Here is an 18,069-nt window from a genome sequence, read left to right on the forward strand (position 1 = left end):
ACTACTGAAAACAAGCAGGGCAGTGGAATACCAGCTAGTATTATGTTTAAAAAAGAACTTGAGGAAATTTGAGCATTCAACCACTTATTTCACCTGATTCAATGTATTATTTGAGCAGAATGTGATGTGCTATAACTCTACCATCAGAACAAGCAGCAGATGAACTTAACAATGTCACTTTAACGTTGTCTTTTACCCCTTTTTCTCCCCAATTTCGTGGTATCCAATTGGTAGTTACAGTCTTGTCGCTGCAACTCCTGTACGGACACAGAGCCATGCATCCACCGAAACACAACACAACCAAGCCGCACTGCTTTTTACACAATGCCCGCTTAACCCGGAAGCCAGCCACACCAATGTGTCAGAGGAAACACCGTACACCTGGCGACTGTGTCAGCGTGCATGCGCCCGGCCCGCCACAGGAGTCGCTAGAGCACAATGGGACAAGGACATCCCTGCCGGCCAAACAACAATATACAATAGACTTAATGTGTAACATACTGTAAATCACAACACTGCCTGTAAACTTCTGGTGAAGCTTTCAGGTTCAACAGTTCAGATGTCATGGTGTGTGTGGTAACAGTATGCCATGGTGATAAGGCTGTCAGTAGTAAAACTAATCAACAAACAGCCTTTATGTGTCCATCTTCATTACAATGCATATCTCTGTTTCTACACTATATCTACTGTATGTTTATTGTTGTACAGTGTGTTGAGATTTACTGTATACTTCTAAAAGACCACATCTCTCCTTCCTCTCTCCTCTGATCAAGGCTTTTGGAAAAGTGGACAGGGAGAGCTGAAGACGGGAAAATGAAAAAGAGAGATACTGTATATAGGAGAAAGGAGAGATGAAGACAGGAAAATGAAAAAGAGAGATACTGTATATAGGAGAAAGGAGAGATGAAGACGGGAACATGAAAAAGAGAGATACTGTATATAGGAGAAAGGAGAGATGAAGACGGGAACATGAAAAAGAGAGGTACTGTATATAGGAGAAAGGAGAGATGAAGACGGGGAAATGAAAAAGAGAGATACTGTATATAAGAGAAAGGAGAAATGAAGACGGGAACATGAAAAAGAGAGATACTGTATATAGGAGAAAGGAAAGATGAAGACGGGAAAATGAAAAAGAGAGATACTGTATATAGGAGAAAGGAGAGATGAAGACGGGGAAATGAAAAAGAGAGGTACTGTATATAGGAGAAAGGAGAGATGAAGACGGGGAAATGAAAAAGAGAGATACTGTATATAGGAGAAAGGAGAAATGAAGACGGGAACATGAAAAAGAGAGGTACTGTATATAGGAGAAAGGAGAGATGAAGACGGGGAAATGAAAAAGAGAGGTACTGTATATAGGAGAAAGGAGAGATGAAGACGGGAACATGAAAAAGAGAGGTACTGTATATAGGAGAAAGGAGAGATGAAGACGGGAACATGAAAAAGAGAGGTACTGTATATAGGAGAAAGGAGAGATGAAGACGGGGAAATGAAAAAGAGAGGTACTGTATATAGGAGAAAGGAGAGATGAAGACGGGGAAATGAAAAAGAGAGGTACTGTATATAGGAGAAAGGAGAGATGAAGACGGGAACATGAAAAAGAGAGGTACTGTATATAGGAGAAAGGAGAGATGAAGACGGGAACATGAAAAAGAGAGATACTGTATATAGGAGAAAGGAGAGATGAAGACGGGAACATGAAAAAGAGAGATACTGTATATAGGAGAAAGGAGAGATGAAGACGGGGAAATGAAAAAGAGAGGTACTGTATATAGGAGAAAGGAGAGATGAAGACGGGGAAATGAAAAAGAGAGATACTGTATATAGGAGAAAGGAGAGATGAAGATGGGGAAATGAAAAAGAGAGGTACTGTATATAGGAGAAAGGAGAGATGAAGACGGGGAAATGAAAAAGAGAGGTACTGTATATAGGAGAAAGGAGAGATGAAGACGACATGAAAAAGAGAGATACTGTATATAGGAGAAAGGAGAGATGAAGACGGGGAAATGAAAAAGAGAGGTACTGTATATAGGAGAAAGGAGAGATGAAGACGGGAACATGAAAAAGAGAGGTACTGTATATAGGAGAAAGGACAGATGAAGACGGGAACATGAAAAAGAGAGGTACTGTATATAGGAGAAAGGAGAGATGAAGACGGGAACATGAAAAAGAGAGATACTGTATATAGAAGAAAGGAGAGATGAAGACGGGAACATGAAAAAGAGAGATACTGTATATAGGAGAAAGGAGAGATGAAGACGGGGAAATGAAAAAGAGAGGTACTGTATATAGGAGAAAGGAGAGATGAAGAAGGGGAAATGAAAAATAGAGGTACTGTATATAGGAGAAAGGAGAGATGAAGACGGGGAAATGAAAAAGAGAGATACTGTATATAGGAGAAAGGAGAGATGAAGAAGGGGAAATGAAAAAGAGAGGTACTGTATATAGGAGAAAGGAGAGATGAAGACGGGGAAATGAAAAAAAGAGGTACTGTATATAGGAGAAAGGAGAGATGAAGACGGGGAAATGAAAAAGAGAGATACTGTATATAGGAGAAAGGAGAGATGAAGAAGGGGAAATGAAAAAGAGAGGTACTGTATATAGGAGAAAGGAGAGATGAAGACGGGGAAATGAAAAAGAGAGATACTGTATATAGGAGAAAGGAGAGATGAAGACGGGGAAATGAAAAAGGGAGATACTGTATATAGGAGAAAGGAGAGATGAAGACGGGAACATGAAAAAGAGAGATACTGTATATAGGAGAAAGGAGAGATGAAGACGGGAACATGAAAAAGAGAGATACTGTATATAGGAGAAAGGAGAGATGAAGACGGGGAAATGAAAAAGAGAGGTACTGTATATAGGAGAAAGGAGAGATGAAGACAGGGAAATGAAAAAGAGAGGTACTGTATATAGGAGAAAGGAGAGATGAAGACGGGAACATGAAAAAGAGAGATACTGTATATAGAAGAAAGGAGAGATGAAGACGGGAACATGAAAAAGAGAGATACTGTATATAGGAGAAAGGAGAGATGAAGACGGGGAAATGAAAAAGAGAGGTACTGTATATAGGAGAAAGGAGAGATGAAGACGGGGAAATGAAAAAGAGAGGTACTGTATATAGGAGAAAGGAGAGATGAAGACGGGGAAATGAAAAAGAGAGGTACTGTATATAGGAGAAAGGAGAGATGAAGACGGGGAAATGAAAAAGAGAGATACTGTATATAGGAGAAAGGAGAGATGAAGACGGGAACATGAAAAAGAGAGGTACTGTATATAGGAGAAAGGAGAGATGAAGAAGGGGAAATGAAAAATAGAGGTACTGTATATAGGAGAAAGGAGAGATGAAGACGGGGAAATGAAAAAGAGAGATACTGTATATAGGAGAAAGGAGAGATGAAGATGGGGAAATGAAAAAGAGAGGTACTGTATATAGGAGAAAGGAGAGATGAAGACGGGGAAATGAAAAAGAGAGATACTGTATATAGGAGAAAGGAGAGATGAAGACGGGAACATGAAAAAGAGAGATACTGTATATAGGAGAAAGGAGAGATGAAGACGGGGAAATGAAAAAGAGAGGTACTGTATATAGGAGAAAGGAGAGATGAAGACGGGAACATGAAAAAGAGAGGTAATGTATATAGGAGAAAGGAGAGATGAAGACGGGAACATGAAAAAGAGAGATACTGTATATAGGAGAAAGGAGAGATGAAGACGGGAACATGAAAAAGAGAGATACTGTATATAGGAGAAAGGAGAGATGAAGACAGGAACATGAAAAAGAGAGATACTGTATATAGAAGAAAGGAGAGATGAAGACGGGGAAATGAAAAAGAGAGGTACTGTATATAGGAGAAAGGAGAGATGAAGAAGGGGAAATGAAAAATAGAGGTACTGTATATAGGAGAAAGGAGAGATGAAGACGGGGAAATGAAAAAGAGAGATACTGTATATAGGAGAAAGGAGAGATGAAGAAGGGGAAATGAAAAAGAGAGGTACTGTATATAGGAGAAAGGAGAGATGAAGACGGGGAAATGAAAAAGAGAGGTACTGTATATAGGAGAAAGGAGAGATGAAGACGGGGAAATGAAAAAGAGAGATACTGTATATAGGAGAAAGGAGAGATGAAGAAGGGGAAATGAAAAAGAGAGGTACTGTATATAGGAGAAAGGAGAGATGAAGACGGGGAAATGAAAAAGAGAGATACTGTATATAGGAGAAAGGAGAGATGAAGACAGGGAAATGAAAAAGGGAGATACTGTATATAGGAGAAAGGAGAGATGAAGACGGGAACATGAAAAAGAGAGATACTGTATATAGGAGAAAGGAGAGATGAAGACGGGAACATGAAAAAGAGAGATACTGTATATAGGAGAAAGGAGAGATGAAGACGGGGAAATGAAAAAGAGAGGTACTGTATATAGGAGAAAGGAGAGATGAAGACAGGGAAATGAAAAAGAGAGATACTGTATATAGGAGAAAGGAGAGATGAAGACGGGAACATGAAAAAGAGAGATACTGTATATAGAAGAAAGGAGAGATGAAGACGGGAACATGAAAAAGAGAGATACTGTATATAGGAGAAAGGAGAGATGAAGACAGGGAAATGAAAAAGAGAGATACTGTATATAGGAGAAAGGAGAGATGAAGAAGGGGAAATGAAAAATAGAGGTACTGTATATAGGAGAAAGGAGAGATGAAGACGGGGAAATGAAAAAGAGAGATACTGTATATAGGAGAAAGGAGAGATGAAGAAGGGGAAATGAAAAAGAGAGATACTGTATATAGGAGAAAGGAGAGATGAAGAAGGGGAAATGAAAAAGAGAGGTACTGTATATAGGAGAAAGGAGAGATGAAGACGGGGAAATGAAAAAGAGAGATACTTTATATAGGAGAAAGGAGAGATGAAGACGGGGAAATGAAAAAGAGAGATACTGTATATAGGAGAAAGGAGAGATGAAGAAGGGGAAATGAAAAAGAGAGGTACTGTATATAGGAGAAAGGAGAGATGAAGACGGGGAAATGAAAAAGAGAGATACTGTATATAGGAGAAAGGAGAGATGAAGACGGGGAAATGAAAAAGAGAGGTACTGTATATAGGAGAAAGGAGAGATGAAGAAGGGGAAATGAAAAATAGAGGTACTGTATATAGGAGAAAGGAGAGATGAAGACGGGGAAATGAAAAAGAGAGATACTGTATATAGGAGAAAGGAGAGATGAAGACGGGGAAATGAAAAAGAGAGATACTGTATATAGGAGAAAGGAGAGATGAAGACGGGAACATGAAAAAGAGAGGTACTGTATATAGGAGAAAGGAGAGATGAAGAAGGGGAAATGAAAAATAGAGGTACTGTATATAGGAGAAAGGAGAGATGAAGACGGGGAAATGAAAAAGAGAGATACTGTATATAGGAGAAAGGAGAGATGAAGATGGGGAAATGAAAAAGAGAGGTACTGTATATAGGAGAAAGGAGAGATGAAGACGGGGAAATGAAAAAGAGAGATACTGTATATAGGAGAAAGGAGAGATGAAGACGGGAACATGAAAAAGAGAGATACTGTATATAGGAGAAAGGAGAGATGAAGACGGGGAAATGAAAAAGAGAGGTACTGTATATAGGAGAAAGGAGAGATGAAGACGGGAACATGAAAAGAGAGGTAATGTATATAGGAGAAAGGAGAGATGAAGACGGGAACATGAAAAAGAGAGATACTGTATATAGGAGAAAGGAGAGATGAAGACGGGAACATGAAAAAGAGAGGTACTGTATATAGGAGAAAGGAGAGATGAAGACAGGAACATGAAAAAGAGAGATACTGTATATAGAAGAAAGGAGAGATGAAGACGGGGAAATGAAAAAGAGAGGTACTGTATATAGGAGAAAGGAGAGATGAAGAAGGGGAAATGAAAAATAGAGGTACTGTATATAGGAGAAAGGAGAGATGAAGACGGGGAAATGAAAAAGAGAGATACTGTATATAGGAGAAAGGAGAGATGAAGAAGGGGAAATGAAAAAGAGAGGTACTGTATATAGGAGAAAGGAGAGATGAAGACGGGGAAATGAAAAAGAGAGGTACTGTATATAGGAGAAAGGAGAGATGAAGACGGGGAAATGAAAAAGAGAGATACTGTATATAGGAGAAAGGAGAGATGAAGAAGGGGAAATGAAAAAGAGAGGTACTGTATATAGGAGAAAGGAGAGATGAAGACGGGGAAATGAAAAAGAGAGATACTGTATATAGGAGAAAGGAGAGATGAAGACAGGGAAATGAAAAAGGGAGATACTGTATATAGGAGAAAGGAGAGATGAAGACGGGAACATGAAAAAGAGAGATACTGTATATAGGAGAAAGGAGAGATGAAGACGGGAACATGAAAAAGAGAGATACTGTATATAGGAGAAAGGAGAGATGAAGACGGGGAAATGAAAAAGAGAGGTACTGTATATAGGAGAAAGGAGAGATGAAGACAGGGAAATGAAAAAGAGAGATACTGTATATAGGAGAAAGGAGAGATGAAGACGGGAACATGAAAAAGAGAGATACTGTATATAGAAGAAAGGAGAGATGAAGACGGGAACATGAAAAAGAGAGATACTGTATATAGGAGAAAGGAGAGATGAAGACAGGGAAATGAAAAAGAGAGATACTGTATATAGGAGAAAGGAGAGATGAAGAAGGGGAAATGAAAAATAGAGGTACTGTATATAGGAGAAAGGAGAGATGAAGACGGGGAAATGAAAAAGAGAGATACTGTATATAGGAGAAAGGAGAGATGAAGAAGGGGAAATGAAAAAGAGAGATACTGTATATAGGAGAAAGGAGAGATGAAGAAGGGGAAATGAAAAAGAGAGGTACTGTATATAGGAGAAAGGAGAGATGAAGACGGGGAAATGAAAAAGAGAGATACTTTATATAGGAGAAAGGAGAGATGAAGACGGGGAAATGAAAAAGAGAGATACTGTATATAGGAGAAAGGAGAGATGAAGAAGGGGAAATGAAAAAGAGAGGTACTGTATATAGGAGAAAGGAGAGATGAAGACGGGGAAATGAAAAAGAGAGATACTGTATATAGGAGAAAGGAGAGATGAAGACGGGGAAATGAAAAAGGGAGATACTGTATATAGGAGAAAGGAGAGATGAAGACGGGAACATGAAAAAGAGAGATACTGTATATAGGAGAAAGGAGAGATGAAGACGGGAACATGAAAAAGAGAGATACTGTATATAGGAGAAAGGAGAGATGAAGACGGGGAAATGAAAAAGAGAGGTACTGTATATAGGAGAAAGGAGAGATGAAGACAGGGAAATGAAAAAGAGAGGTACTGTATATAGGAGAAAGGAGAGATGAAGACGGGAACATGAAAAAGAGAGATACTGTATATAGAAGAAAGGAGAGATGAAGACGGGAACATGAAAAAGAGAGATACTGTATATAGGAGAAAGGAGAGATGAAGACGGGGAAATGAAAAAGAGAGGTACTGTATATAGGAGAAAGGAGAGATGAAGACGGGGAAATGAAAAAGAGAGGTACTGTATATAGGAGAAAGGAGAGATGAAGACGGGGAAATGAAAAAGAGAGGTACTGTATATAGGAGAAAGGAGAGATGAAGACGGGGAAATGAAAAAGAGAGGTACTGTATATAGGAGAAAGGAGAGATGAAGACGGGAACATGAAAAAGAGAGGTACTGTATATAGGAGAAAGGAGAGATGAAGAAGGGGAAATGAAAAAGAGAGGTACTGTATATAGGAGAAAGGAGAGATGAAGACGGGGAAATGAAAAAGAGAGATACTGTATATAGGAGAAAGGAGAGATGAAGATGGGGAAATGAAAAAGAGAGGTACTGTATATAGGAGAAAGGAGAGATGAAGACGGGGAAATGAAAAAGAGAGATACTGTATATAGGAGAAAGGAGAGATGAAGACGGGAACATGAAAAAGAGAGATACTGTATATAGGAGAAAGGAGAAATGAAGACGGGGAAATGAAAAAGAGAGGTACTGTATATAGGAGAAAGGAGAGATGAAGACGGGAACATGAAAAAGAGAGGTACTGTATATAGGAGAAAGGAGAGATGAAGACGGGAACATGAAAAAGAGAGATACTGTATATAGGAGAAAGAAGAGATGAAGACGGGAACATGAAAAAGAGAGGTACTGTATATAGGAGAAAGGAGAGATGAAGACGGGAACATGAAAAAGAGAGATACTGTATATAGAAGAAAGGAGAGATGAAGACGGGGAAATGAAAAAGAGAGGTACTGTATATAGGAGAAAGGAGAGATGAAGAAGGGGAAATGAAAAATAGAGGTACTGTATATAGGAGAAAGGAGAGATGAAGACGGGGAAATGAAAAAGAGAGATACTGTATATAGGAGAAAGGAGAGATGAAGAAGGGGAAATGAAAAAGAGAGGTACTGTATATAGGAGAAAGGAGAGATGAAGACGGGGAAATGAAAAAGAGAGGTACTGTATATAGGAGAAAGGAGAGATGAAGACGGGGAAATGAAAAAGAGAGATACTGTATATAGGAGAAAGGAGAGATGAAGAAGGGGAAATGAAAAAGAGAGGTACTGTATATAGGAGAAAGGAGAGATGAAGACGGGGAAATGAAAAAGGGAGATACTGTATATAGGAGAAAGGAGAGATGAAGACGGGAACATGAAAAAGAGAGATACTGTATACAGGAGAAAGGAGAGATGAAGACGGGAACATGAAAAAGAGAGATACTGTATATAGAAGAAAGGAGAGATGAAGACGGGAACATGAAAAAGAGAGATACTGTATATAGGAGAAAGGAGAGATGAAGACAGGGAAATGAAAAAGAGAGGTACTGTATATAGGAGAAAGGAGAGATGAAGAAGGGGAAATGAAAAATAGAGGTACTGTATATAGGAGAAAGGAGAGATGAAGACGGGGAAATGAAAAAGAGAGATACTGTATATAGGAGAAAGGAGAGATGAAGAAGGGGAAATGAAAAAGAGAGGTACTGTATATAGGAGAAAGGAGAGATGAAGACGGGGAAATGAAAAAGAGAGGTACTGTATATAGGAGAAAGGAGAGATGAAGACGGGGAAATGAAAAAGAGAGGTACTGTATATAGGAGAAAGGAGAGATGAAGACGGGGAAAATGAAAAAGAGAGGTACTGTATATAGGAGAAAGGAGAGATGAAGACGGGGAAATGAAAAAGAGAGGTACTGTATATAGGAGAAAGGAGAGATGAAGACGGGGAAATGAAAAAGAGAGGTACTGTATATAGGAGAAAGGAGAGATGAAGAAGGGGAAATGAAAAATAGAGGTACTGTATATAGGAGAAAGGAGAGATGAAGACGGGGAAATGAAAAAGAGAGATACTGTATATAGGAGAAAGGAGAGATGAAGAAGGGGAAATGAAAAAGAGAGATACTGTATATAGGAGAAAGGAGAGATGAAGACAGGGAAATGAAAAAGAGAGATACTGTATATAGGAGAAAGGAGAGATGAAGAAGGGGAAATGAAAAATAGAGGTACTGTATATAGGAGAAAGGAGAGATGAAGACGGGGAAATGAAAAAGAGAGATACTGTATATAGGAGAAAGGAGAGATGAAGAAGGGGAAATGAAAAAGAGAGATACTGTATATAGGAGAAAGGAGAGATGAAGAAGGGGAAATGAAAAAGAGAGGTACTGTATATAGGAGAAAGGAGAGATGAAGACGGGGAAATGAAAAAGAGAGATACTTTATATAGGAGAAAGGAGAGATGAAGACGGGGAAATGAAAAAGAGAGATACTGTATATAGGAGAAAGGAGAGATGAAGAAGGGGAAATGAAAAAGAGAGGTACTGTATATAGGAGAAAGGAGAGATGAAGACGGGGAAATGAAAAAGAGAGATACTGTATATAGGAGAAAGGAGAGATGAAGACGGGGAAATGAAAAAGGGAGATACTGTATATAGGAGAAAGGAGAGATGAAGACGGGAACATGAAAAAGAGAGATACTGTATATAGGAGAAAGGAGAGATGAAGACGGGAACATGAAAAAGAGAGATACTGTATATAGGAGAAAGGAGAGATGAAGACGGGGAAATGAAAAAGAGAGGTACTGTATATAGGAGAAAGGAGAGATGAAGACAGGGAAATGAAAAAGAGAGGTACTGTATATAGGAGAAAGGAGAGATGAAGACGGGAACATGAAAAAGAGAGATACTGTATATAGAAGAAAGGAGAGATGAAGACGGGAACATGAAAAAGAGAGATACTGTATATAGGAGAAAGGAGAGATGAAGACGGGGAAATGAAAAAGAGAGGTACTGTATATAGGAGAAAGGAGAGATGAAGACGGGGAAATGAAAAAGAGAGGTACTGTATATAGGAGAAAGGAGAGATGAAGACGGGGAAATGAAAAAGAGAGGTACTGTATATAGGAGAAAGGAGAGATGAAGACGGGGAAATGAAAAAGAGAGGTACTGTATATAGGAGAAAGGAGAGATGAAGACGGGAACATGAAAAAGAGAGGTACTGTATATAGGAGAAAGGAGAGATGAAGAAGGGGAAATGAAAAAGAGAGGTACTGTATATAGGAGAAAGGAGAGATGAAGACGGGGAAATGAAAAAGAGAGATACTGTATATAGGAGAAAGGAGAGATGAAGATGGGGAAATGAAAAAGAGAGGTACTGTATATAGGAGAAAGGAGAGATGAAGACGGGGAAATGAAAAAGAGAGATACTGTATATAGGAGAAAGGAGAGATGAAGACGGGAACATGAAAAAGAGAGATACTGTATATAGGAGAAAGGAGAAATGAAGACGGGGAAATGAAAAAGAGAGGTACTGTATATAGGAGAAAGGAGAGATGAAGACGGGAACATGAAAAAGAGAGGTACTGTATATAGGAGAAAGGAGAGATGAAGACGGGAACATGAAAAAGAGAGATACTGTATATAGGAGAAAGAAGAGATGAAGACGGGAACATGAAAAAGAGAGGTACTGTATATAGGAGAAAGGAGAGATGAAGACGGGAACATGAAAAAGAGAGATACTGTATATAGAAGAAAGGAGAGATGAAGACGGGGAAATGAAAAAGAGAGGTACTGTATATAGGAGAAAGGAGAGATGAAGAAGGGGAAATGAAAAATAGAGGTACTGTATATAGGAGAAAGGAGAGATGAAGACGGGGAAATGAAAAAGAGAGATACTGTATATAGGAGAAAGGAGAGATGAAGAAGGGGAAATGAAAAAGAGAGGTACTGTATATAGGAGAAAGGAGAGATGAAGACGGGGAAATGAAAAAGAGAGGTACTGTATATAGGAGAAAGGAGAGATGAAGACGGGGAAATGAAAAAGAGAGATACTGTATATAGGAGAAAGGAGAGATGAAGAAGGGGAAATGAAAAAGAGAGGTACTGTATATAGGAGAAAGGAGAGATGAAGACGGGGAAATGAAAAAGGGAGATACTGTATATAGGAGAAAGGAGAGATGAAGACGGGAACATGAAAAAGAGAGATACTGTATACAGGAGAAAGGAGAGATGAAGACGGGAACATGAAAAAGAGAGATACTGTATATAGAAGAAAGGAGAGATGAAGACGGGAACATGAAAAAGAGAGATACTGTATATAGGAGAAAGGAGAGATGAAGACGGGGAAATGAAAAAGAGAGGTACTGTATATAGGAGAAAGGAGAGATGAAGACGGGGAAATGAAAAAGAGAGGTACTGTATATAGGAGAAAGGAGAGATGAAGAAGGGGAAATGAAAAATAGAGGTACTGTATATAGGAGAAAGGAGAGATGAAGACGGGGAAATGAAAAAGAGAGATACTGTATATAGGAGAAAGGAGAGATGAAGAAGGGGAAATGAAAAAGAGAGGTACTGTATATAGGAGAAAGGAGAGATGAAGACGGGGAAATGAAAAAGAGAGGTACTGTATATAGGAGAAAGGAGAGATGAAGACGGGGAAATGAAAAAGAGAGATACTGTATATAGGAGAAAGGAGAGATGAAGAAGGGGAAATGAAAAAGAGAGGTACTGTATATAGGAGAAAGGAGAGATGAAGACGGGGAAATGAAAAAGAGAGATACTGTATATAGGAGAAAGGAGAGATGAAGACGGGGAAATGAAAAAGGGAGATACTGTATATAGGAGAAAGGAGAGATGAAGACGGGAACATGAAAAAGAGAGATACTGTATATAGGAGAAAGGAGAGATGAAGACGGGAACATGAAAAAGAGAGATACTGTATATAGGAGAAAGGAGAGATGAAGACGGGGAAATGAAAAAGAGAGATACTGTATATAGGAGAAAGGAGAGATGAAGACAGGGAAATGAAAAAGAGAGGTACTGTATATAGGAGAAAGGAGAGATGAAGAAGGGGAAATGAAAAAGAGAGGTACTGTATATAGGAGAAAGGAGAGATGAAGACGGGGAAATGAAAAAGAGAGGTACTGTATATAGGAGAAAGGAGAGATGAAGACGGGGAAATGAAAAAGAGAGATACTGTATATAGGAGAAAGGAGAGATGAAGACGGGAACATGAAAAAGAGAGATACTGTATATAGGAGAAAGGAGAGATGAAGACGGGGAAATGAAAAAGAGAGGTACTGTATATAGGAGAAAGGAGAGATGAACGAAGGAGATTATAGGGGAAACCCAGTGGGTACAAACTGGTTGAATCAACGTTGTTTCAATGTAGTTTGTCAACGTATTGTGACGTGGACTCTGTGTGTAAAATACAATGGATTTGCTAAAACTGTTGTTTTGAGTGTGAAATTTCAACCAAAGGATTATGTCATCATGGTTACCAATTTTCAACATAGACAAAGCTTGAATAAAATATGTTGAATTTGTATGTGAGTTATATCCACTAGCATAAAAAAATAATAGGCTGGGCAGCACCTCTTACTGGAGAATGTATCTATCTACGGCTATCCCTTTGGTCTCCCATCCAGGGTTTTAAAAAAGCCCAGCCGTGCTTTGCTTTGAAATGTATCACTGACACCATTGTGCTATCTGAGAATGAGAGATCTCCACTTAAAAACAAAATAGATTCACTGTTGCTATTAAAGTCATTTCCAAAGGGTAGGTTTAACAGAGGTTTAACATATAGCACTAATGATACTATTTAGGCCTATATAGCCTTTGCATCAACAGCTATTGTTTCAATTCAACTTGAAAATAGACAATAAATAGGCCTAGGGTTTCAAGTTTAGCTTGATTTCAAATTTAATCTACAAGTTAATAATCAATATGTTGGATTCAATGGCTCCATCTCAACCAGAAATCTAAGTTATAGAATAAGACAAAATCAAATACAACTTTATTTCAAGTGCATTTAAAGTTTGATTTGATTATATTTTGTCCTATTCTATAACTTTGATTATTGGTTGAGATGGAGCCATTGAATCCAACATATTCATTATTAACTTGTAGATTAAATTTGAAATCAAGCAAAATTGGAATTAAAGCCAGACTCAGTGGCACAGAGGAAACTTTCCAAGCAGAAGATACATCTCCTTCAAATGGTGACACTGTAACTATAAATGTCTTCTTATGTAATCATATAAAGCAGATGTGTTGAAGATCGCAGGTCTGTGGAGATCTTCACAATTTCTATAATAATCTGCCTGGAATCTCCAACAGCATTGATCACTTGCATCATGTATATACTTTTAATGTAATCCTTTACAGTAATCCAGGTCATTTGGTTGTGCTATTACATGAAGCACTGTGATAACACATTAAGTTGTTGTATTAATCAGCAAAATCACTGTCATTGTGTTACCATTTCAACTTTGTTGTGCTTTTAAATGGCTTAAAGTGCATTGATACACATTTAGGTGACAACTAAACCAAAACCAGACATAGTTTTTCCATTGGAATTTGGTTTTGCTTTTAGATGGTTGAAGGCATACTGACCACATTTACATGCACATCAATATCCCGTTATTATTCAGGATACTCAAGTATTCTGTGTTTGAGTTGACGCATATAAACATCACATCCAGTTTACAATAACCTGAAAAAGCTTGAATCCCGGTTGTAAGAAACCTGGATAAGATGCCTGGGACAGGCTGATCTAAGACGGGATACTGTGGCATGTAAACATCCTATCCCATTTACTGTTGTTTCTGTGGTCTGTGCTGTCAGGCTCAGTTTCACATATCAGGAGTGTTGTGTGATGATGTTTTCATCTGATTGTCAAACTAATCACTTCAAAAAGTAGGTTACCTGCTCAGTTCCATCCACAAAAGTAATTCCATAATAATTTAGCCTACTATAATTAATTTACTACAATTGAAATTACATTTCTGCTTATAATTTCCGACATTTGGGAGGCCATATTATAATTTCGAGCATTTGCCATTTGTTTGTCAACTGAAGATTGATACATGCAGCTTCTCTTCTGTCATAACTTCTGCCTAGTTACATCTTCTGCCTAGTTACATCTTCTGCCTAGTTAAATAAAGGTTATATAAAAAAGAAAAAGAAATACTTGTTGCCCCAGAAGACTAAATAAAGTAGTGCTCACCAGAATAATATCTTCCATGGATAAAATGAATGCATTAGTAATCTAGTTAACACCGGTAAATTTGTCTGTCCACATGTCATCAGTTTGACCTGTTTTAAGGAAATTAAAAGCTGAGAAAACGACGAAACACATTTCGGATAAGACTTTAGTTCGTCTTGGGTGCATATTTTATGTGGTTGAAATACTGTCTGCTTGCATAACAGTGTGAAAGATAACACATTACAGAAGCATTTGCATTTTCTCAAGAGATGCTGAAATAAATCAATTATATTTCTTAACTTCTGTTCCCGAGACAAAATTAACATTTGTTGTATAATTTCACTACGAGAAATCCATAATTCTGCAAGAGTTAATATTATATTACACTACATGTGAGAGGTTATAGGCCTACAGTCAGTGTCCATAGTTCAGTTACTATTCCATTTAACCCAAATTAACTTAAATTAGAAGTATTCCGTTAATTCATGGATACAGGGATACTCATGAGCGGGATATATCATCTATATTACGGACTTAATTTTTGCTGGACCCCAGGAAGAGTAGTTTCTGCCTTGGCAGCAGCTAATGGCCATCCATAATACTGACAAAATATCAAAGGTGCATGTAAACAGCTTATACCGAATAAGACCTTAAGCGGGATATGAGCTACTATCCGGAATACTGTGCGCCTTTAAACGTGGTCACTGATAACACATTGGTAATTCAACAAACTTTTGGCTGTCTTTTTGAGTGGGTGAATATAGGTTGCAATCTCATTCATCAACGTCTTGTCAACATTGTCCATATTGAAATGATGTGGTGTGCCCACTGGGAAGGAACATTAAAAGAGCGGGGAAAGGAAGGAGGGGAAAGGACAAGAGGTGAGTGAAAAAAGAGAGAGATGTTCAAAGATAGAGAAGAAAAGAGAGGCCAGGAGCCTTGAGAAGGTGAGAGGTGGGAGATGAGGCAGAGGTCAGGAAAGAGATGGAATACAGAGATGGGAGAGAGAGCGAAAGCTCACCTTTAAAGACAGGGCAGATCTTCCAGACTGTAGCAGCTCCTTCCCTATTGTACTGTCCCAGGGCTAGTTCCATATAGAACAGAGGCATCCCAGCAATCACCAGGAACAGAATGTAGGGGATTAGAAAGGCACCTGAAATCACGACAAAAACCCACAAAACAACGTTTTTGAACGTGATCCTTTTGGCACGTTCAGCCAAGACAACATATTTAGCATTTTGTGGGTGTTTTTGCCCTAGCAATTTGTGTTGATGATGATATCTAACGAAAAATCACATGAAACAGACATCAACATGGACTCTCCAGGCACAGACAGTGAATTGTCCATGCTTGGTAGCTTTTTATGTTCCAGTGAATTCGAGGAAGAATAAAATTCCCTTCATCTAGTATAATTAAAAATATCTTGTATGCAACATTTTAACTAAAAGCTGAGCATTGGGCTGCATTACAGCCTTTCATAGAGCGCCAAATGAACATGACCCACAGCTGAAGAGTTGGCACCACAGGACACAACACTGCAACACTCAGTTCACCAGATAAAGATACACATGTCTATTGTCACCACGTGAAGTGTAATGCTGCCAAAGGGGACAGGAAATGTAGTAAACACTGTTATTACAACAAGCTACTGAAGGTCTGTGGTGGCAAACCCAAAATGTCACTTTGTAATTAACAAGGAACTTTGGTTTGTTAACATTCACTTGGCTCGATTTTAGATATATTCAGGTACAATTTTTATGTTTTCTCTTGTTGTGGTCATTTGATTTGGTGATTGTTGGCAATCAATAATCTCTGTAGTTAGCCTTTGCTCTGTTGTTCATTCTTCAGATTTGTGATAACCATGACTGGCACTTCTAACAGATGTTATCTAAAACTCTTCTTATCAAACAAATGCAGCACACATATTACAAGTGATTGGCTTACTTATTCCACCACCACTACTGAGCCACTGAAATCTAATCCATTTTAAGTGTAGCCCCCCAGACCCCGGTGAAGACCGAACGCGGCCCGCAGGAAAAATGGGTTCCACACCGCTGATCTAGACACATTTAAATTAAGTTATTCATTATTAACATATTTGCATAGCTATCTGTTCAACTGTGAGTATTTAAATATTTCCCATCAGCAATAAAGCACTTATGAGCCAGCAACTGGTGTGAATGGGTTACGAGTCAACCCTTTACAGTAAGATACAGTAGCACCCAGATACAGTGAATGTATTTGCAGTTGAGTCAACCACACTGACCTGAATGAATTTATCCAATGAGGTATTTCCGTATTCCTCTTAAACTACACTGACCTGAATGAATTTATGTAGTGAGGTATTTCCGTTTCCCTCTTACCAGCAAAGCCTCTTGGCTCAAGAAAGCCTGCGCAAAGCTATTTGAGGATTTCAAAAAATCACTGACTAGTGACTGGTACGTATGGTAGCATACAAACTAACAGATTGGCACATATTATCATAAACTCACGAAGAAAGTTATTTCACAACAGTAAAACAAACTTGATATTAGTTCCAAAGCAGTCTCGCGTTGCCATACCAAGCCTGGTTCTCGACGAGGATAGTTCCAAAGAAACCTGGGAATGTCTTAACAGAAGTCTTTACAGAAGTTATAACAGTTCACTCACCACCTCCATTCTTGTAGCAGAGGTAAGGGAATCTCCAGACATTGGCCAAGTCCACTGCGAAGCCTATGACGGATAGGAGAAAGTCTATTTTCTTTCCCCATGTTTCCCTCTCCTCCAGCTCCTCAGCGGTGCAGGGGGTGCCGTGCGTGCTGGGGGTTGGCATGATGGTCGAACTGGTATACTGGACCCCATTTTGGTCCTTCACCAGTATCAGTTCCACCTCCTTCTTCTCCACATTGCAGGGTTTCAGCGGGGCCACTGGTGACAGCTTGTGGTCTGGCAGGACCTGGATGTTCATCTTTTCTCCGGTGTCGGTGTGCAGCTCGCCAACGGCCGTGTGCTCTCACCTCACGGAGGAAGTATCCGTGGCGGAGGTGATGCTCGCGCTGCGGTGGACCGTGAAGACGATGGGAGTCCCGCTAGCGTGGAAAGGCAAACTCTGCATAAGTGATTATTTTCTCCACGAACTACAGTGGACTCCACCGCATTCATCGGCTAGAGAGGTAAAAAAAAATACATTCAGAAGTTTGTAGAAGTGGAATAGTTATACGTTTATAGCTACACTAGCGCACAGAGAGGAATAGCCAAAATATGGGCGATAGAAAAGGATTTCCTTGTTTCAGAAACCTCAGTCATGTTTTACAAATACATTGTCTTATATTATATTAAATCATATAAACTACTAGTCATGCCATTGGAAACGTATTTCAAAATGTTAAAATAAACGTAAATAACAGGTGAACGTCGTAGAATAGGCTTAGGCTATTCTATTGCTCCTGCGTATTTCTCATAATCCCCGTGCGCATTTGTTGAAGGCAGCTAAGCAACATTGGTTAATCAATCAAATTGATACAAACTGGCAGCAATACACCATAAAATATCAGTTAAAAGTACAATAGTATAGTCAGTGACGTATAGTATCGTTATTAAAGCAC

General features: G+C 38.9%; 1 protein-coding gene across 1 annotated transcript in view; it reads right to left on the reverse strand.

The window, feature by feature from the left end:
- The window catches only part of LOC120039803 (sodium-dependent noradrenaline transporter-like), a 69,089-nt gene extending 51,657 nt beyond the window's left edge, over window positions 1–17,432 (reverse strand). Inside the window, exons 1-2 of the mRNA XM_038985178.1 lie at window positions 17,135–17,432; window positions 15,507–15,638 (exon numbers count right to left, since the gene is read on the reverse strand). Coding sequence (XP_038841106.1) covers window positions 15,507–15,638; window positions 17,135–17,432 — 430 coding nt within the window. The remainder of the gene's footprint in view (window positions 1–15,506; window positions 15,639–17,134) is intronic.
- Between the last annotated feature and the right edge of the window lie 637 nt (window positions 17,433–18,069).

Source organism: Salvelinus namaycush, unplaced genomic scaffold, assembly GCF_016432855.1.
Source record: "Salvelinus namaycush isolate Seneca unplaced genomic scaffold, SaNama_1.0 Scaffold300, whole genome shotgun sequence".
Classification (NCBI taxonomy): Eukaryota; Metazoa; Chordata; class Actinopteri; order Salmoniformes; family Salmonidae; genus Salvelinus; species Salvelinus namaycush.